Source organism: Scylla paramamosain, unplaced genomic scaffold (genome assembly GCF_035594125.1).
Source record: "Scylla paramamosain isolate STU-SP2022 unplaced genomic scaffold, ASM3559412v1 Contig58, whole genome shotgun sequence".
Classification (NCBI taxonomy): domain Eukaryota; kingdom Metazoa; phylum Arthropoda; class Malacostraca; order Decapoda; family Portunidae; genus Scylla; species Scylla paramamosain.
Genome location: NW_026973723.1, coordinates 445,786 through 467,593, shown reverse-complemented (window position 1 = coordinate 467,593; position 21,808 = coordinate 445,786). Strand labels below are relative to the sequence as shown.

Below are 21,808 nucleotides of genomic sequence, written 5' to 3'. Positions count from 1 at the left end.
TAAAAATAGAAACGAGGAAATTATGTAAATATAAGGAATTACTTAATTTATTTTTACATCTTAAGAGACGCACGTGAACAGGCGAACACGTGAATACTAAGTATCCAGTACGTCAAGGAGAGCTGCAGCCTATCTCTGGTTCTTAAATAAGCAAAAACCCAAATATGGGGAAACACGGCACGTTTTTTTTTTTTTTTTTTTTTTTATTTGCGGATATGTTAAGCTGCGGGAAGCTCCATCGTGACTCCAGTGTTAACCAAGTAACAAATTTAATTTGTTCGGCGGAGTAGTCTGTTGAATACTCAACAAGCACTACCACTCACCTCCCAGAGACAAGGAGACTGTTAAGCAGTGACAGGCAAAACAATGAAGCCTCACAAGACAGCAACCTCAACTCATCCATCAACTTCCTTGTCTCTTGCGTTCCAGGAGACTCGTCACTACACTTTAACAACAGGAAATCAGCTATTCACAATATGACATCATAAAAGAGATCCCCTCCCTTGATACGGGTACATGGTACGTCGGGACAGATCGCGTGGCGCCTGGCGTCTGCCGCACTGCCGCAAAAAACGCAGTCACATTTACCATTCAGTCTGATTACTACAGCGGTGTAATCATCCCACCACCCAGATCGTCGCCTGGATGACGTTTCGAACCCTCCCCATCATGTTCCAAGTCATCTATCCCTCCAACTCTACAATGTAACAGTCATCTTTAAGGGAAAAAATAAATTCCACGTGTAGCCTACTTTTTTTTTTTTTTTTTTTTATTGGTTCGAAAAAATAACAAGGGGACTATAAAAGAAAATTAGCTGGATGAGCGTGGGATCCGAGCTCTTTTTTTTTTTCTTCTTCTTTTGGTGAGTAATCATGTGTACATCTGCGTATATTTTGATATATTTTTTTAGTACTACTACCACTCTGTTAGAACATTAATAACAATAAGGAGGAGAACACAGCTACTGCACATCAGCAGCAAGGCAGTGTCTGTTAGTAGCGGAAAGTCTTGTTCAACGTGTCCAGGACGTGGACCCACCCCCGGGGATCAGGGTGACCTTCAGCAGGCCATAGGTAAAACACACACTCCACGCTTTATGTCCCTCCCCCTCACACAGTTTTATGTCCTTCCCTTCACGTGCCGATACTCCTCTCCCATACATTCTTCGCTGTCTTTAACTCTCTTTCTTCCTCATCCCAGTGACAACCTTCACCTTTATCGCTCCACAGGATCCCTTAATCATCCTCCTTCACCGCCCATGACCCTCCGTAGGGGTTAAAATCGTCAGTGTCCTCGCAGCTAGCACACCGTCTTTACTTGTCACTGTGTGTTGTGTGTGTGTGTCTCGTCACGGCATCAGGGAGAAAGATGAGGACGATGGTGAAAAGATGGTTTTACCTTTTGAAGGTGATTTACAGGTTACTAGTTACACCTCAACAATACAAATGTATACTAATAGTCATCAACACATTGTCACAGATATAACACTAAGACAAAGATTGGGAATTGTTAAAGATTTCATTAGAAAAGCTAGTGATCACAATACATTTACACATGAAATTCTAATGAAATTCATAAAAAAAAAAAGAAAAGAAAAGAAACATATCAAGCAGTTTAAATGTGGAAAATACTGTATATATGATGTGCTCCATCAGTGTGTGTGTGTGTGTGTGTGTGTGTGTGTGTGTGTGTGTGTGTGTGTGTGTGTGTGTTACATGATTTACATGGATACTCAGACCACATCAGATGTAGCGGTTCTCACGAGGTAACCTGGCCTTAGGACTACTAAGACAATAATAGTAGAGAGAAAGAACAACAAAGCAAAATGCTCTCTCTCCCCATCCTCCACTCCCTGCGTCATAAGACCTACAGGAAAGAGATTATAAATAAATACCTTAAGCCAGGGGTGTCAAACACGCGGCCCGCGGGCCGCATGCGGCCCGCCACACTACTATGTGCGGCCCGCGGCACGTCTCATATTTCAGTCTTACAGTTGGTCTTTTTACAGGAATGATTAAGCCAGCCAGCCCTTTGCATTTTAAAGTCATTATATAAAGATATAAAGATACTATTATATTTTTTGGGCGGTGATGTTCCTCTGTGGTATAGTAACTCCCAACCTCGTCAAGTGTGTGTGTGTGTGTGTGTGTGTGTGTGTGTGTCCGGCTCGCCGCCACCCGCCAACATTCTCTCTCTCTCTCTCTCTCTCTCTCTCTCTCTCTCTCTCTCTCTCTCTCTCTCTGTGTGTGTGTGTGTGTGTGTGTGTGTGTTATTGTTAAAAGTATTTTTCTTAATTAAAGTAAGTGATTGCAAACACAATGTCACCAGCAGGAACTTTACCATCTGCTTCAAGTTTTCTATCGTGTTTTGTAGTGAATGAATTATTCTCATATATTTTTACGTAAATCATGTGACCATTTCATAAGAACATAAGAAATAAGGGAAGCTGCAAGAAGCGACCAGGCTTACACGTGGCAGTCCCTGTATGAAACACTCCTACCTATTTCCATCTGCTATCCCCATCCATAAACTTGTCTAATCTTCTCTTAAAGCTCTCTAGTGTCCTAGCACTAACTACATGATTACTGAGTCCGTTCCACTCATCTACCACTCTATTTGAGAACCAATTTTTTCCTATCTCCTTCCTAAACCTAAATTTTTCAAGCTTGAACCCGTTATTTCTTGTTCTACCCTGGTTGCTGATCCTAAGAATTTTGCTTACATCTCCCTTGTTATAACCCTTATACCACTTAAAGACTTCTATCAGGTCCCCTCTTAACCTACGTCTCTCTAGAGAATGTAAATTTAACCGCTTCAACCTCGCTTCGTAAGGAATACTCCTCATCCCCTGTATCCTTTTAGTCATTCTCCTCTGTACTGATTCTAATAGACCTATATCTTTCCTGTAATGTGGGGACCAGAACTGCACAGCGTAGTCTAGATGAGGTCTGACCAGCGCCAAGTATAACTTTAATATTACTTCCGGCCTTCTACTTTTAACACTCCTAAAAATAAATCCTAGTACCCTATTTGCCTTGTTTCTGGCTTCTATGCATTGTTTCCCTAGACGGAGTTCAGAGCTAACTATAACTCCTAAATCTTTCTCGTACCCTGTACCTACCAGAGTTTGGGTGTTTAATGTGTACCTATTGTGTGGGTTTCCTCTACCTACGCTAAGCACTTTGCATTTATTGATATTAAATTGCATTTGCCATTTATCTGTCCATTCATTGATTCTATCTAAGTCTGTCTGCAAGGCGATGGCATCCGCTTCTGACCTAATTAATCTACCTATCTTTGTGTCATCCGCAAATTTACTAACATCGCTACTAATTCCACTATCCAAGTCATTGATATATATTAGAAATAATAATGGCCCTAATACTGATCCCTGTGGCACCCCACTAATGACATGACCCCACTCGGATTTCGAGCCGTTTATTAGCACTCTCTGTCGCCTGTTACCAAGCCATGACCCTATCCAACCTAACACCTTCCCATCTATCCCGTGCGCCCTAACCTTTCTCAGGAGCCTTTGATGGGGCACCTTGTCGAATGCTTTACTAAAGTCCAGATATAAGATATCATAACTATCACCATTATCTACTGCCTCGTACACCTTACTGTAAAAACTTAACAAGTTTGTCAGGCAAGACTTCCCCTTCGTGAAGCCATGCTGTGACTGATTTATCAAGTTATGTTTGTCTAAATGTTCCCTAATGTTCCTGGCTATTATTGACTCTAACATTTTACCTACAACTGAAGTTAAGCTGACAGGTCTATAATTAGACGCTAAAGTTTTATCCCCTTTCTTAAAGATGGGTACTACATTAGCCTGCCTCCACATTTCTGGTACCTCACCCGACTCCAGTGATTTCCTAAAGACAGAAACTAACGGCTCACTAATAATCTTTTTACATTCCTTCAGTACTCTGGGATATATTTCATCAGGTCCTGGTGACTTGAACTTTTTTAGCCTATCTATCTCCTGCTCCACTATCTCCCTAGTTATGGAAATATCCGTCAGCTTCTCATACTCATCTGCTCTAAACACCTGTTCACTATCTGGCATATCCTGCATGTTTTCCTGAGTGAAGACAGTTAAAAAATAATCATTCAGAAGTTTACTAATCTCCTCCCCAGAACTAACCAGCTCCCCATCTGCTGCCTTTAATGGACCTACAGTATCCTTATTTTTCGTCCTGTATACCTGATAAAATCCCTTGGGGTCCGTCTTCGCCTGGCTGGCTACCTTTAATTCATAATTGTCCTTAGCTTTCCTCGTTAACTTCCTGACTGTTCTAACTAATTCATTATACTGTGTCCTTAAAACTTCCTCACCTGCCCTTAATCTCTTATATATACTTCTCTTACGCCCTATATAATGCTTTAACCTAGCAGTCATCCATTTAGGGTCATTTTTTTGTGATCTTATTGTTTTATACGGGATATTTGCTAATTGACCTGTATGAACTTTATCTACGAAATATTTATACAATTCATCTACATTTACTTCACCTAAACCCCTCATCTCGTTCCCTACCATCCTCTCCCCTCCCTCATCAACTCGCCTCGACCTTACCTCTCTCATTTCAGCATGACCTGACATTCCAACATACTCACACCTATCTCCCCCCTTCCTCTTTCCTCCTCCCTTCTGGAGCCTCACCTCACCTCCCTCGTCCTGCCTTATCTCTCTGAACTCCGTCCCTGACCTGACCTCACCCTGCATCCTTTGCCAGTCCACTCCTTGGAGGTACCTTTTTAATTCTTCAAAATCTGCTCTCCTAAAGTCAGGTATTTTACTAGTGTTTTTATTTCTAACAGTTTCTTCCCATTCTAGATTGTACCTAATTTCCCTATGGTCACTGTTACCTAGCTGTCCTGCAACCTCTACCTGCGTGACTGCTTCCTCCCTGTTAGTAAGAATTAAATCTAGAATATTATTCCCCCTTGTGGGTTCTACGACTCCCTGTTTTAAAAGATTATCCTGAATTACCTTAAGGAATTCCTCTGCTTCCTTGTTACCCACAATCAGACTCCAGTCGATATTCCTAAAATTAAAATCTCCTACCACACATACCTGACTGTACCTGCCTGCTCTATTTAATTCCTGCCACAGTGAGGTGTTAATTTCCTCTGTACTGGTCGGTGGTCTGTAAACTACCCCTAGTACTACTGACTGCGATCCTTCCTTAATATCTACCCATATCGACTCTGCTTTGTTATCTGTTTTAATTCTATTGTTCATACAGCACTGTAATGTGTCCCTAACGTATAACGCGACACCTCCTCCTCTCCTGTTTTCTCTATCTTTATAGAACATTGTATACCCATCTATCTTAACCTCTGGATTAAATACTTTTCCTGACATATCTAACCAAGTTTCAGTTAAAGCAATGATATCAAATTTCTCTACACTCGCTATTCCTCTAAGCAAGTCTATTTTATTCAGAATACTTCTACAATTTGTGTAGTAAACACTTAAGCTATTTCTCACCATCCCTAAGCTAGCTTCCTTTCTAGATTTAACTAATTTGCCCCTTGCCTTCTCCTCACTACCCCTTCTTCCCTCCCGACTAACGAAAAAAGTGCTGGAGTGCAGTTACCTCCCGCTCGAGTGTTTCGGCCAAAACACGAACAGTCTCGTCGACTGCGTTCCAAAGCCAGTGACTATAGGTGACGAGAATACACGTAGTCGTACGGGCCCTGCTCCGTAATATACATGTATTAGACGTGACCATAACTCGTCATTCCTCCGTCTCACCGAGAATCGGCCTTTGACTTCAGTCCTGCTTTGTCCTTCGAGAGCGTCACAGCGACAGATTTTGGTGTGACTCTTACTGCATATCATCTCATCATGATTTCCAAGAAGCGAACAGTTACTGAAGAACATCGTGTGATGCAGGAAAAGTGGAAAATATCTTACTTTTTTGCTGAAGTGAATGGAAAACCAACTTGTTTGATTTGCAACCAAATTATAGCGGTGTCAAAAGAATATAACATTTGGCGACATTACACAAGCACTCATGCTTCAAAGTATGATGTGTATAGTGGAAAACTTCGTGAAGAAAAAGTAAAGACGCTAGAACAGTCTCTCAAAAGGCAGCAGTCAGTGTATCAGCGTGTTCATGAAGCCAGTGACACTGCAGTACGGGCAAGTTATAGGATTGCACGGGAAATAGCTGTGTCATCGAAACCATTTTCAGAAGGGGACTTTATAAAGAAATGCATGATGATGGCCGCAGAAGATATTTGCCCTGAAAAACGTAGATCATTTGCAAACATAAGCCTTTCAAGAAATACAGTTGCAGAAAGAGTAAATGAACTGTCAGAAAATCTTAATAGTCAGCTCAAAGAAAAAGTTGCTAAATTTGTAGCATTTTCTGTAGCAATCGATGAAAGTACAGACATTACTGACATAGCTCAACTAGCAGTGTTCATACGTGGTGTTGATGAAAATATGCAGGTAACTGAAGAATTTGTGGAATTAGTACCAATGAAAGGAACAACAACAGGGGATGATATATTTGTGAGTTTGACTGGTGCACTTGATAGGATAGGTGTTGACTGGAAGAAAACTGTGAGTCTGACAACAGATGGAGCATCTCAAATGGTTGGTAGAAAGGCTGGCGTGACAGCAAAGTTAAAGGAAAAACTACTCACCCTGAATTCAGACCATCAAATTCACAGTGTTCATTGCATAATTCACAGGGAAGTGCTTTGTAGTAAAATATTAAAGATGGATCACGTTATGGATGTTGTTGTCAAGGCAGTAAACTTTATACGAGCGCGAGGTCTGAACCACAGACAGTTCAACTGCCTATTGGAGGAAACTCACTCTCACGGTCTGCCTTATCACACTGATGTTCGTTGGTTAAGCCGGGGAATTGTGCTGAAGCGCTTTTATGAATTAAGAAGTGGAATACAAAGTTTCATGCATAACAAAGGAAGAAATGTCCAGGAACTGAAAGACTATGATTGGCTTCAAGATTTAGCCTTCATGGTAGATATGACAGAACACTTGAATTTGCTCAATACAAGACTGCAAGGTCGCAATAAATTGGTGACAGACATGCATGAGTCCATTCGTGCTTTTGAGGTGAAGCTCAAACTTTTTGAACGTCAACTAGCAGCGAATAATGCTGCACACTTTCCTACACTGAAATCATTGCAAAGCACACCTGAGTTTCGTGGAATTATCAGCAGAGAAAAGTACTGCAACATGATTTCCAAGTTACTGAACGAATTTGGAGAAAGATTTGCAGACTTAAAGAACCTTGAGAGTGATTTCTCGATCTTTCGAAATCCTTTCGCTGCAAATCCTGATGAGACACCAGAGGATATTCAGTTAGAACTAATTGATCTTCAGTGCGATTCTGCGTTGAAGGAAAAGTTCTCAAGTGTTGATATTGGTACATTCTATCAATATGTTGGGCCAAGATATCCTCGAATCAAATGTTTGGCATCAAAGATTATGTCAATGTTCGGCAGTACCTATGTCTGTGAGCAACTCTTCTCACTGATGAACTTGAACAAGTCTGGACTCAGGTCTCGGCTCACTAATGAACACCTCAACTCAACACTGAAAGTAGCCATTGCTCAGTCTCTGGCGCCAAACATAGACGAACTTGTACAGACCAAGAGGTGCCAAGTTTCTGGGAGCAGCACGACCAGGAATTAAGGTAAATGATGCTTCCTTTTCTTTACTGGTTTATCTTTTGGTTACGTGTGTGCAAACGCGAGTGAAGGTAGAATATATTATTATTATTATTATTATTATTATTATTATTATTATTATTATTATTATTATTATTATTATTATTATTATTATATTACCTATTATTATTATTATTATTATTATTATTATTATTATTATTATTATTATTATTATTATTATATAATTACCTATTATTATTATTATTATTATTATTATTATTGTTATTATTATTATTATTATTATTATTATTATTATTATTATTATTATTATTATTATTATTATTATTATTAATATTATTATGGTCATACGTGATTATCTGGCCCGCACATTGAATGTGAAGGTGAAATCTGGCCCCTTGGGATAAATGAGTTTGACACCCCTGCCTTAAGCTGACCCTACACGATCAATATTATTGTGCAATATTATTGACAGTGAAGGGGCGGTATTGAAGAATGACACAATATACTGAAGACATCAAAAAGAGTTTGATATTTTATTGCGCAATAAAAATGAGTCAATATATTGTGTCAATGATATAGGTCGTGTAGGGTCCACTTTTCAGGGTCGAAGAAGTAAAAACTTCGAAGGAATTTTTTGCAGGAAGGCATGAAAATAGATGAAATGAGATGCCCCAATCACCTGGAGGAAAGTTATTCGCTAGCAAACGCACACAACCGAGGATTTGAGGTACATTATTTATCTAGATGTCTTTCAAAAGTATCTAAGGTATTACAGTCTATCACGTCTCGAGGAAGCCCATTCCATTAGTTGACGACTTGATCTAAAAAGAAACTTCTAGATTCTTGAGAGTTGAAGGATTTACCAACAATTTTGGTGCCATTTCCTTACGTATAATTTGAATGGTCCATCGTGAAGTACTTACCACAGTCCATATTGTCAATATCTTTCATTATAATTTTAAACGTTTGCTTTAAGTCGCCTCTTAATCTTCGTTGAGTTAAAGGATGTAAATCAAATTTTCTAAGTCGCTCTTCGTGTGATTTGTTCATTAGACTTAATATTATTTTAGTAACTTTGCGTTGGATTGGTTTTAATTCATTTAAGCCCATCAGGTATAAGGGATAACATACTTCAACTCGGTAGTCCATAAGGCGGCTGATCAAGTGAGGATTGTATATTTTCCAATAAAGCCAATTATTATTTTGTTCGCTTTCTTTACGACTTCTGAACATTATTAATTAGGTCTTAAGCCGCTCGATATTGTTACTCCTAAATCGTGTGTGTGTGTGTGTGTGTGTGTGTGTGTGTGTGTGTGTGTGTGTGTGTGTGTGTGTGTGTGTGTGTGTGTGTGTGTGTGTGTGTGTGTGTGTGTGTGTGTGTGTGTGTGTGTGTGTGTTAGAAGGTCCGCGCACAAGGCTGGTGAAGGTCTGAGGCTGTCACTCCCGCTGTTCATCCTACTGGCTAATATACTGGTAAAGTGATAGCTGGTAAAGTAAGGCTGTCACTCCCGCTGTTCATGCTACTGGCTAATATACTGGTAAAGTGATAGCTGGTAAAATGAGGCTGTCACTCCCGCTGTTCATGCTACTGGCTAATATACTGGTAAAGTGATAGCTGGTAAAATGAGGCTGTCACTCCCGCTGTTCATGCTACTGGCTAATATACTGGTAAAGTGAGAGCTGGTAAAATGAGGCTGTCACTCCCGCTGTTCATCCTACTGGCTAATATACTGGTAAAGTGATAGCTGGTAAAGTAAGGCTGGAATTGGCTTGGAAACAATTAGGAAAGCAGCACACGCTGTACAAAACTGTCACAAAGGAAAAGCACAAACACAAAATAAAATAAAACATATAGAAATAAATAAATAAATAAATAAAGGGGAATGTATATATTCTTTTTTTTTAATCTATTCTTTTCCGACCACCTGAAGAAAACAAATTTTCATATACAATGAAATATAGTACAATGAAACAAGGTAAGACAGAGTAGACGATGTAAGGGAATTATGCAGGGGTGGTGATGTAATAGCCTTCTCTGAAGCACTTATATTTTGATAAGGCAGCAATCAAACAAGCCTCAGCTCAGTCCATCGTGGTAATGCAGTGATGAAGCGCTGCACTTTATGCAGTTATCCCTGGGAGCACTGAGGCCCATAATGCCACTAAGTATGGAAAATGCTCACTAACTGCTACAGGCCTCAGTGATCCACAGCAACGACCGCTAGCTTCCAGCAATCAGTGCTAGGTAGCTCACGCTATGATAGTTATGCTCTACATATGTACACTTTCGTTATGAAATTTAAAGAAAAGAAGGAAGAGGAGAAAAATGGATGTTAGAGAACAGACAAGTCATTAGGGAGATGTTCTATGGGAAGCTAAGGCGTTCTAAAGAAAAAAAGGCTTGGAAGGAGAGACGAAAGGTGGGAGGGGCATCGAGATAGAAGGTGAGGGAGGGAGAGGGTTAAAGGGTTACGTTACAAAACACACGAGTAAGCGGTGCAGCGTGTGACGGAGGAGGTTCGTCTACACCCTCACGTAGTTTACGGTGCTGCGCCTTTATTATGTCTCACAGAATACACTTAATTTAAAGGAAAGATAAATCCCTTCTTATCTCGTCCCTTCTAAGGCAGCCTACCTCTCTAATATATAAATCTATTTTTTTTCTCTCTCTCTCCTTCTCGACCGTTTTTTTTCGTGGCATGGTGGGTGGAGTGAGCGACGATGCCCTCTCACCTGCAGCAGTAGCAGTACTTTAGCATCCTACAGTATCCAGGATTCATAAATAGCGATTGAGGTGAAAGCTGAATCCTCTACGAGACTCGGTGAGTCAAGGTGTTAGTGAGTTGTTCACGTTGGACCTAACCAGAGTTCCAGATAAAAGTTGAGAAATTAATAGAGAATTGAAACTTCTGAAAATATTATAAAGTAAACGTTGAGATAACGGATAAACAACTGTACACGTAAATATCTGTAAATATGAATAAATAAATAAAAGAGTAAATAAATATGTTATAAGAATAAATAATTTTTACAATTAAAAATAAAACAAAGTAAAAACTGATATATGAATGAAGAATTGACATTTATGAAAATAAACACCTACGTGAATAAGCAAATATATAAACAACAATATGTAATAGCGTGGAACTCAAACCGAAATTTAAATCTGGACTTGTAGAAACTGGGAATTGGAGTACGAGTCAAGTGATGATGAGGTGCACAAAGCCGACAGACTTGCCTTGCCTGCCTTGTGTGCTGGATTTTTTTTTTTTTTTTTTTTTTTGTGCTGTCTGGAGGTGACCCGAGGCTGAGATGCACCACGAAGCTAACACATGCTCGCTCGTGCACACACACACACACACACACACACACACACACACACACACACACACACACACACACACACACACACACACACACACACCGATAACAATACGTACTGGAGGCCACAATGTCTCATGGACAAAACCGCAAACGTGCATCTCAGCTGTTTCCTAATTTGGAGAGATGAACTCGGATTTCTGTCCCACAACAGCATCACTATCAGCAGCAGCAGTAGCATCAGCGGTCACAAATATCAGTAAATAATTAGATGAAAATAGTTTACTACCAATGAACTTGTGCACACTGTAACTCGTATAATATTTCTTGAAGAAACAAATAAGCTGTCCTACAACACCTTGTATTTTGTTTTTCTTGTTCAAACTCGACTTCTTTACCATCACCACGTCTCAGTTCATAATTTTCTTTTAATTTTCATTTTTTTCTTATCTTTGCGCGTATAAGCCACCACTCAACTCCCGAAGGTCTAAAAATCGGTGAAAGACCAATGAAGGAGTCCAACTAAAAATGACTTGGTTTTACAGGCTTGGGTGTGTGGGGAGGCTCTTTCGAAACTTCCTGACCATTTTTCATAATTCAGGTTTAGAAGGTTGAGCTCTTTCCAATAGTTGAGGCATTTTTCATATTGCGGGTCAGAGTAGAGTGGGAGTGCCTTTCGTCTGTTACATGAGCGTTTTTCACTTAACAGCTTGTGGGAGAGGAAGGTGGCAATACTTTTCAACTACTCGTACATATTAAACACTTTTCATTTCATAGACTGACACTGATGGTGGGAGTGCTTTTACTCTTTTACCTGAACACTTCTCATTCTACAGTGTGGGATGGGTTGGATAAGGAAAATGCTTCCATCGTTACGTTACTGTCCCGCCCTTTGGCAATGCCCAGTCTTCGCGGCGCGGGCTTGCTAAGTGCGGGAACAAATGGGGGGATGATCATTAATGGATAAGAGCAGCTAGTCTCATCCTAAATACTAGTTAGTAAAGCGAGTAGTAATATTACTTAAGGTTCTATATTATTAGCGACTCTTAAACTCTATCGTCCCTCTCCATTTATACAACAAATTGACTTTTTTATTCATTCTAACCTTTCTCCCTCTTTCCTCACCTTTGCGACCCACACCAGGTGAGATGAGACACTCATAATGGCTATAATTTTAAGTCCATCAATACTGTCCATCTAATGACAAAAATAACCTTTTTTTTATTCATCCTCATTATTTCCTTATTTTCTGTGACGAACACCAAGAAAATAATAGGTGTGTAACATTTGTACTACTGAGATGGATCATCTAAGACCATTAATAGATCTTTTTTTTTTTTTATCTATTTTGCTTCTTTATTTTATTTATTTTTTCTTTTTTTTTCCACCTGCATGGCCACGATGAGGTGCAGGACACGTACAAGTGACACGTTTACCATCAAAACCTGTGATCTCTATCCAGTAATTGGTAAAAATTACCTCTTTTCTCTTCTTCCCTAAATTGTCCTCTCGTACACTTCTAAGACCTCCATCAGGCCGAGGCAGAGTGCATGTAATAGCTGCACCAATAATGTCTGTCCCCCAAGTCCATTCACTTACTTGAATTGCCTTGTTTCTTCTATCCGCCTCCATGTTTTCTTCCTTTACCTCCGTAGCACACACGCCATCAAGTCCGAGGTATATAATATATAAACGTTTAAGGTCATTACTGTCTATTCACTAACATTGCTTTTCTTTATTTTTTTTTTCTTTATTTTTTTTATTAACTTTTGACTTCAATTTGTTGTTGTTGTTGGTCTCTCTCTCTCTCTCTCTCTCTCTCTCTCTCTCTCTCTCTCTCTCTCTCTCTCTCTCTCTCTCTCTCTGACCTGCAACAAGAGGCAAGAGTCAAGAGCCACGTAGCAGCGTTGCTCTGGCCAGGGACGAAGATAGGAGCATGCCCTGAAGTCACTAGCAAAAGTTGGCACTACTCTTTTCCACGGGTCAAAACGTAAAATACAACCCACAGCCTCATAATGCATGTTCCTCTCGTGGCGTACTAATCTACTGGGCCATAAACTCCGCTGGTTTACCGCCGCAACGCCTCAGCGATATAAATGATAATTATGTCTGGAACGACGCCCAGTGAGCGGCACTGACCGTTGCTAAGGATAGCTGGCATCAGTTAGCAGAACAGCTTCCTTACTCCGGCTCCTTTATTTCCGCGGAACAGCCTGGCATGAGTAATGTACTGGCGTGATGATGACACCGATGTAAGTGAAGATCATGACTGGTGCTGTTAACTAGGTACTGTAATCGTGAAGGTGAATCAATTCCTTTTGAAGTGAACCGGGCGGGAAAGGAGAAGGAAGGGTGAGATATGCAGGAAGGGAGGGCACACTGCCATTCATACACGTCTGTCTGCGGTAAGATTTATATCCGAGAGAGAACCTTAAAAATCCACGTGAAGAGGTACTATTTCATCTCAAAGCCGCCAGAGATATACTACATGAATGCGTGCGCGCTCTCCACCTACCGGCGTTCACAGATTCATTGGAAAACTATGCAGATCACAGCTGTTAGTCTCAATAAATCAAGGCTTTCGGTGATGGAATCCCACTCTGGTGAGATGGTGTGCTCGTAGGGACGCTGATGGCAGGGGAGTATCGGGACAGTACGATGAGTTACCCTCAACACGCTTTACTGGCCGTCACTGGTGGAAGGGAGAGAGAAAACTGTTCTACTTCACCCATTTGTTACAAAAGTTCACGCCCACAAAGACAATAATGCGTCTGCTCTCTGTCACTGTACAGTGTTGGGTTGCGTTTATGTCTCTCTCTCTCTCTCTCTCTCTCTCTCTCTCTCTCTCTCTCTCTCTCTCTCTCTCTCTCTCTCTCTCTCTCTCTCTCTCTCTCTCTCAAACACACACACACAGACACACACACACACACACACACAGAGAGAGAGAGAGAGAGAGAGAGAGAGAGAGAGAGAGAGAGAGAGAGAGAGAGAGAGAGAGAGAGAGAGAGAGAGAGAGAGAGAGAGAGAGAGGGGGGGTTAGTGATGAATGGATGGTCACTTTTTTTCCAGTAAGGGCACCCAAACAAATGAGGTGGTGAATGCAAATCATAGATGAAATACTCACCACTTTCTCTCCACACACACACATATATACATATACTCATCTGTACAGCTTCATACAAAACAAATGTATATTGACAGGTATTATTCCCTTTTATTTCTCAGCTTAATTGTTCTGTCTCGACGTCTTAAAACACTGGAAAATTCATGTAAAGGGTTAAGCCAGAGGATAAAGCAGCCAGCAATCCAATCCCTCACAGAATACTCAAGGTGTTATCATACAGAAGAGTATCACTACTCTCCTTAACATTTATTTCACAAAGTTAAGAGCAATTCGAAAGGATAACCAACGCACCTTACTCGCTCAAACAATATTTTCCATATTTCTTCGTCCACTGAGTCAAAATGATTCGCGTCATTTTATTAAGGAAACTTTTATGTATGACTGCAGCAGACGCCTAATCAGAGCACAGTGATTGCCGCGGTACAAGTGGAGTTCAGTCTCCCTGGACCGTCTCTCTATTTCGTAAGATTCTTGACTCCCTGATCTATCCGACATTTTTTTCTTCTGTGTTCTAGATTTCAAATGGTACAGTAAACCTTGTGACTTCTGTAAATATAAGTAATTTCAAAGGTCGTCCAATTCTGCACCTGTCTGTTACCTCTAAGCTGAGTACAAGGAACCAGTCCCTTCTCGCCTGGCAAAGTCACTAATTTGAGACAGGAGCCACTGACAATCGTGTGGTATGTTATTTACAAGTGAAGGGAGAATCTGGTGTGACGGTGAGGAAGGTGTGGCGGTACATACGTCTGGTGTGACGATATGGAAGGTGTGCTGGTATACAAGTTTGGTCCCGCGCATGTGCAGCACTCAGTATTCGCAAACAAATGTACGACGTGGTATATTTGAGTGACTGCTGTAAGATCTGGAGCTTACAAGGCAGCGCTGGACTTTGTGTAGAAGTTCCCTTCACCACTGTGTCTACTGCAAGTTAAAATGTTATTACTATATTCACAAAAGGTAATTTCAAACTAAATATGAATTTACAAGCAGCTGCAGTTGGTAAGGTCATTTTTAACTTATATCTAACGTCAATAACGATTTTTGTTCTTTTTCCTATACAAGGAAAACAATGAGCACCATAACAGATGAACTTAATAAGATTTTTGAAATGTATGTACAAACGCGCCCAGAATGTGAATTTTAGAACACAAAACAGCAAACGAGAAGGGCAATGAACTGACAAGAATGGGAAAAAAATTTGAGAAAGGGGATTGTGTTTATGACGGACCAGTTTACTGCCAAAGAGACGACTGTTGCACGATACCTTAGTAAAGTTAAAATAATCGATAAAATTTAAAGTGTGTGTGTGTTATTATTATTAATAATAATAATAATAATAATAATAATAATAATAATAATAATAATAATAATAATAATAATAATAATAATAATAATAATAATTATTATTATTATTATTATTATTATCATTATTATTATTATTATCATTATTATTATTATTATTATTATTAAAATAATAATGATAATAATAATAATAATATAAATAGTGATAATAATAATAATAATAATAATAATAATAATAATAATAATAATAATAATATTAATAATAATAATAATAATAATAGTGATAATAATAATTGATGAAGATAATGCAGCATATGTAAGTAATAAGTGATACATATCTAACATATAGTTATAGTTACATGTTAGATATAAATACACGCAAACATACTAATATACAGAGCTCAGCGAATACAAATTAAATGACATGTATGCTACACATATATGACAATTTTTAACAAGGATGTCAAGATATCAGTGTCACATGTAAATATTTAAAATGTTAATAGTTACTGAATACTGTTTTCATAAGTTTTCTTTAAAATGAAATGAAATTGGTATCCGCAGTGAGTGACTCCGGCAAAGTGTTCCATTGGTGAGAGCCTCTGAAGGGAAGGCTTTGGTTTGCGTGGGAAGTTCTATACAGTGGTAAGCGAAAATGGAAAGGTCTGCGTGTAACATTGTGAGGAAATAGTGTGAAACCTTGGTCTGTGGTGAGGGAGTGTAATGACTTATGAATAAATAGACTGCTTTGTACTTTAATAATGTCAGGGACAGTTAATAACTTGTGATTACTTAATAATTCTTTCGTATGCGCGTATTGACTTTTGAGAAACATTATTCGAAGCAGCTTTTTCTGGGAGACCATAAGACTATCAGTGTACATTTTATATGCTCCTCCCCAGATTGCACTGCAGTACTGTAAGTGAGGTTATATTAATGAAAGATAAATTTGTCTTAAACATTTTCCACTTATAAATTCCTAAAGTCTAAATATAACACCGGTTAATACAGATATTTTAGAGTTAATGATGTCAATGTGATCTTTCCATTTCAACTTACTATCGATAGTTATCCCTAGAAACTTACATTCAGTCACTTAATTTATTAAAGCATTATCTATTTTTGTTGGTGGACACAATGGGTGAGACATAAGAGGGCTTGTCACCATGAATTTTGTTTTATTTAAATTTAATGTTAATTTGTTACTCTTTATCCACATAGATATTTTGTTTAATTCTCGATATTATTACCCTGTAGGAAAACTGTAGTGTCATCGGCATATGAAATGAATTTAAGTTTATCACTTGAGGAATAAATGTCATTTATGTATATAAGAAAAAGTAGTGGGCCGAGAACAGATCCCTGAGGAACACCAGATGATATGTCGCTGTAAGAGGAGCATATATTGTTGTAGGAGGTGAACTGTTTCCTGTGTGATAAATAACTATGAAACCATTTATGAGCGTTACCTCGTATTCTATGCACAAGCAATTTTTGTAACAAGATGTTGTGAGATATTGTCTCGAAAGCCTTTGATAGATCACAAAAAACCGTGAGTTGGTACAATTCAGCATCCATAGCATTATACATGTTCTGGCAGAGATGGTGGACAGCTAACTCAGTCGAATATTTAGGTCTGAATCCGTATCGTGATTAATTAAATAGTGAATGTTTAGAGAAGTAATTCATTAGCCTAGAAGCCATTTTTTTTTTTTTTTTTGTAAATCTTGCTATAATTAGATAAAATAAAGATTGGTCTATAGTTATCGATTACAGAATGATCTCCTTTCTTGAAGATTGGCACTGTACGGGATATTTGTAAATGATTTGGGAAGCAACCTTCTCGAAAAGATTTGTTAATGATAAAAACTAAAAAAAGGTGAAATTATGTTACTACATTCTTTTGTAATTGTGATGTTAATTTCATCGTGCCCAGATGAAGAACCTTTAATGTTTTTGATGATGGAGTTAACCTCAATTAGTGTTGCTGGCCTTAAAAAGAAAGAGAAAGGGACTGGGGGAGGCATATAATCTTTATAGCAAAACTGAATATCACTATAGTTCCTGGCCAGTGAATTACCGATTGAGCTAAAGTGGTCATTAAATGCCTCTGCAATAGCCTGAGGATTATTAATTGTGGTGTTGTTATGCACAAAAGAAGATGGTAGTTGGAGTGTTTGGTAGTGTGTGTGTAGCAGTAGGTAGATTGGATTATCCATACCATTATTTACTTAAGGAGTACGTTTTGTGTCACTCTGAAAACTTTGGTGCTGGATGAATGAGAGCTCTTGTGTAAATAACATCTCGTGAATATTTTACCTTTAGAGATTTAGGGAGGGAGGGAGGGAGGGAGGGAGGGGAAGAGATGGCGTAGGGAGGGAATGTAGGAGGACGTAAGAGAGGCAGGGAATGGGGACGGAGGGAGGAGGGAGGGACAGAGTGGAGGGAAGGCAGGAGTACCAGCCCTTCCTCCAATTCCTCTTCCTTCTATCCTTAAAATCAGTCAGCCAATCCTTCTGTCTGTCTGTTGAGATTCTTACTTTTCAAAGCATTTCCCGTTTATTTTTAATGATATTTGAATGACCTTCTCAGGCTTGACGAGAATAGGTGTTTTGCGTCTGTTTCATGGTTCAATATATACTGCCATATGAATGTATGTATGTATGTATTGCATGTATGTATATCCTTTATCTGTAATCATACATTTACAGATAAACGTTCACCTTCCGCAGGTATGTCGTGGTGGAAGAGTTGGTAGCCCTGCACATGTCCATCCGAGAATTACGTCACAGGTGGGCACAAGCCGCAGTCATTCGCCGGCGCCTCCCTGCAGTCTCAGGTAGCAGCGGCGATGCGTAGTGCTGTTGCTTTGTACTGAGTGAGCGTGAAAGAACCCTCGTGACGATATATGGTGATGGACGTGTGGGCCTTTACGTTGTGGAAATAGAAGGTGAGATTTGTCTCGATTTCCACCGTAGTATGAGTTAAATTGAGGTGAAGGAGTGAGGAGAACTATGCGGGTAGTTAGTAGGTAGGCTTGTTTGGTAACGTCTTGTCTGGACTCTTGAAGCTCTCTGGGAGTTGTATTTAATGTTAATGCTTTGTTGCTTATTAAACTTAATGATCCCAGAGGCAATATCGTACATGTGCAAGGTAGGTGTGATTGCAGGGAGTGGTGTTACGTTGGAAGTAGGGGGGCAGGAAGAAAAGCCACACGCACGCTCTCCAGCTGTATTTCACGAAGACGAGTAAACAACAATACATATAGGAAATATAGGCGGACAGGGGCATGAGAGGTCAGGCGCGCAACTGCTCTCTGGCTTCCCTGTTTCGGCAGGTTCGTAAATCACCTCGCACACCCTCGCTTCCCCACCTCCACGTGAATCCACTCATTACATACATACTTATCTAGCAATTACAACGTCACTGAGTACAAATCGGGCATAGTATTCTGGTCGTTACAGTGGGAAAACAATGGTGGTGGTGACTGTCGGAAGAGCTAAGTGACGAAACAGGCGGTAGCGGACAGGAGTGCCAACCTTTGCGATACATCTGTGCTCTGCTTCCATTTTCTATTTCGTATATTATATTTCAGTGTGTCTTAAACGATGTTCTGCCGTACCACTCACTACTGTATTTAGTCGTTTCATTCATTTTGTTGTTCAGAGTGAAAGAGATTGTAAAAATGTACTATTAAGGCATTATAATATTTAGCAGCGCTGAATCGTATTTCGGATATGTTGGCACCCTTAAATGTCGATGCAAATATAACACGTAGGTAATAAGACTAATGGAATTCTGCCATAAGTACTGCTTATTTGTTGTGTGAAGTGACAGAAGCACGTGCAAATCTTATTCTGAATCTCTACTTTCGAAATAAAAGATGCGTGTTCATGTTGATTAAAGTGGGAGAGAGGAAAGGAGGAGAAGGATAGAAGGATCTCGTCTCCTCGACTTTTAAAGCTCCCTCCCTCTGGCTCGTTAATTTGTGGTGTTTATTCGGTGTTTGTTCAGCTTAACTGTTCCATTGGCATTATCTATTAAGTAAGGAAGATACTATAGCAGTGGTGTAGTACTGATTGATCTGATGGTGGTTATCTATGCTAGTGGAGAACCACCTGCGCAGTAACTGTTCCCCCTAACAAGTCTCATTTTAGCGTAAATCAAATTATGTCACGATTGCGTTGTTGAAAAATGGATATCCGCACTCTCTTCGCCTCTTATTTTCCATTCCATTTCGACAGTACCTTTTGTAGAGGACGGTGATGTCTCGGGGTGTGTTGGCAGCGGTGCGCGTCGCCATCATGGCTGACGTCATCAAGTCTGCTGGGGAGAAAAATAATGCTGCTTCGTTGCTTTTTTTTTTTTTCTGCTTACTGATTACTTATTATTTATGTGGAAATTTAAATTATTTATGTGGAGAGAGAGAGAGAGAGAGCAGTAGATTACGTACGCATCATATTATTCTTTGGATTGTTTACTTTGCAGGTATGCGAGCATGCGTATTCTCTTTAACACTAGCCTTGCGAATGGTGATAAACATGGCCAGTTTTAATAATGGTGATGGTACATGCTTGCTTTCACTTCATCTTGAGCAATGAAAGGCGTGTTTATGTTGTGGAGTGTCTGGAGTGAGCAGGTCTGTGATACAGGCACTAAGGGAATGTGTGATGAGGCGGGAGAGCTTAGGGAAAGTTGTGCGTTGTCATGTCCAGCTGTGTACCTTCTGCATCACTGCCCACTCACTGTTATGTAGGTTAGGTTAGGATAAACTTGTATTAGGAGATAGGGAAATGTTAGGGGGCAGGATAATTTAGGCTAGGCTGAGCTTAATGTTCCTTAAGAGATAGGTTAGAATAGGCTAGGCTAAATTTATGTTAGAGTAAACATTTGAGGTCCCAAGGGTTAGGCTAGGCTAAATTCATGTTAAAAGGTAGGTTAGGTTAGATTACACAAAATTTATGTGAGGTCTCAAGCACTGGATCACGGGGTAGTTTGAACATATCAACTACCCAGCGGTGACCTCCCTCAACGTTTCCCTGTTAGGTTGTCTCACAACACGGGGGGGGACAGTCACAATTGACTTATTTAACGCAATTCTACTTCATGCACCTAATACACTCGCATTCTTAATTCAGAATTTGTATATTAGTTTTGGTTAATCCTTCTGGCTCGTTTTCCTTGGGGATTGACACATCATTGGACCTTTTTATATATAAATTTAGTTGTCCTTAGTCATTGCCCCATTTACAATAGAGAAAAAAAAGTGATCGGTTAAGACAGGCTAAAGTCACCATGTTGGAAGATAGGTTTGACCAGATTAAGCTAAGCTTGTGTTAAAGAGATTATTAATGTTTGATTGAATTATTGATTTGTGGGTTACGTTAGGTTAGCTTAAAACTGTCATAGGATACTTGTACTACTTATATTAGTATTTGATTTATCGTGTGGTTGACTTGAGACGCTGCAGCAAAGTCAGTGAATCAGCAACTCCCCCTAATCGTCCCTTGTGTGTGGACAGTTTGCATTATGGATCAGTTAGCATAACAAACACTTCACTTCCCTCCTCGTGATCAACTGGAGGCGAGGTGTTGCATCAAGGGAGGCAGTGAGTGGGCGTGTCATTCACTGCTTCATTTCCTAAAGCCATAACTTGAAATGCAAGACAGTTTAGCACAAGTAACAACAAGGGGACGCCATAGTAATGAACACGCTACATTTTCTTTCTATCACCGTCTCATGCTTACCATATCAGAGAGAGAGAGAGAGAGAGAGAGAGAGAGAGAGAGATGTGTGTGTGTGTGTGTGTGTGCGTGCGCGCATTATCCTCAACTGTATCAAATATTCTGGTCAGTAATCCCCCGCCACACACTACAGCACACACACTCAATTTTCTCTTAATGGAGTGGAGTGAGAGTAAACAGTGAGGTGGAGCTTGTAACGTGGCCTTGCTGGGTAGTGGACAGTGGACATCCTGCCGAGTGGGGCTTGATGGGGTGTCTCTCTCTCTCTCTCTCTCTCTCTCTCTCTCTCTCTCTCTCTCTCTCTCTCTCTCTCTCTCTCTCTCTCTCATATTTATATTAGAAGAATCCAACTTTGGGAATGAGAATATTTCGTTTTTTTTTTTTTTTGTGTTTCTAGTATTTGATTTATGTGGATTTTACTTTAGTTAATTTAATGTCGCTTTGGTCATTTATTTGTGGAAACTTATTTTGTGGAAGTGTGAGGAAGAAGAACAAGCTTACTAATTTAAGAAGGATATTGAAAGCCAGTCATTCTTCCCCTTTCATGTGATTTTGATATACTTAATCCTTATAACGACTTGCTTATATTGAAGGTTCAGCCTTGCATCATAAGCTTGGGAAGATCAATTATGCAAAG

The 21,808-nt window shown here is 39.7% G+C and overlaps 1 protein-coding gene and 1 long non-coding RNA gene across 4 annotated transcripts in view; both read left to right on the top strand.

The window, feature by feature from the left end:
• The first annotated feature begins 7,075 nt into the window (after positions 1 to 7,075).
• Positions 7,076 to 7,684, top strand: LOC135098379 (general transcription factor II-I repeat domain-containing protein 2A-like). The gene has a single exon (XM_064000717.1). It carries the CDS (start codon positions 7,076 to 7,078, stop codon positions 7,682 to 7,684), a length of 609 nt encoding a protein of 202 aa, XP_063856787.1.
• Positions 7,685 to 17,914: 10,230 nt separating this feature from the next.
• The window catches only part of LOC135098372 (uncharacterized), a 126,454-nt gene continuing 122,560 nt past the window's right edge, over positions 17,915 to 21,808 (top strand). For 2 of the 3 annotated variants that reach the window (XR_010266916.1, XR_010266915.1), the window contains exons 1-2: positions 17,935 to 17,949; positions 18,160 to 18,377. This is a non-coding gene — a long non-coding RNA (uncharacterized LOC135098372). The other variant, XR_010266917.1, reaches the window with a different exon arrangement.

Excerpts from the sequence above, each read along its gene's own strand:
- LOC135098379 (XM_064000717.1), top strand. The coding sequence starts at position 7,076 with ATGCATGAGTCCATTCGTGCTTTTGAGGTGAAGCTCAAACTTTTTGAA.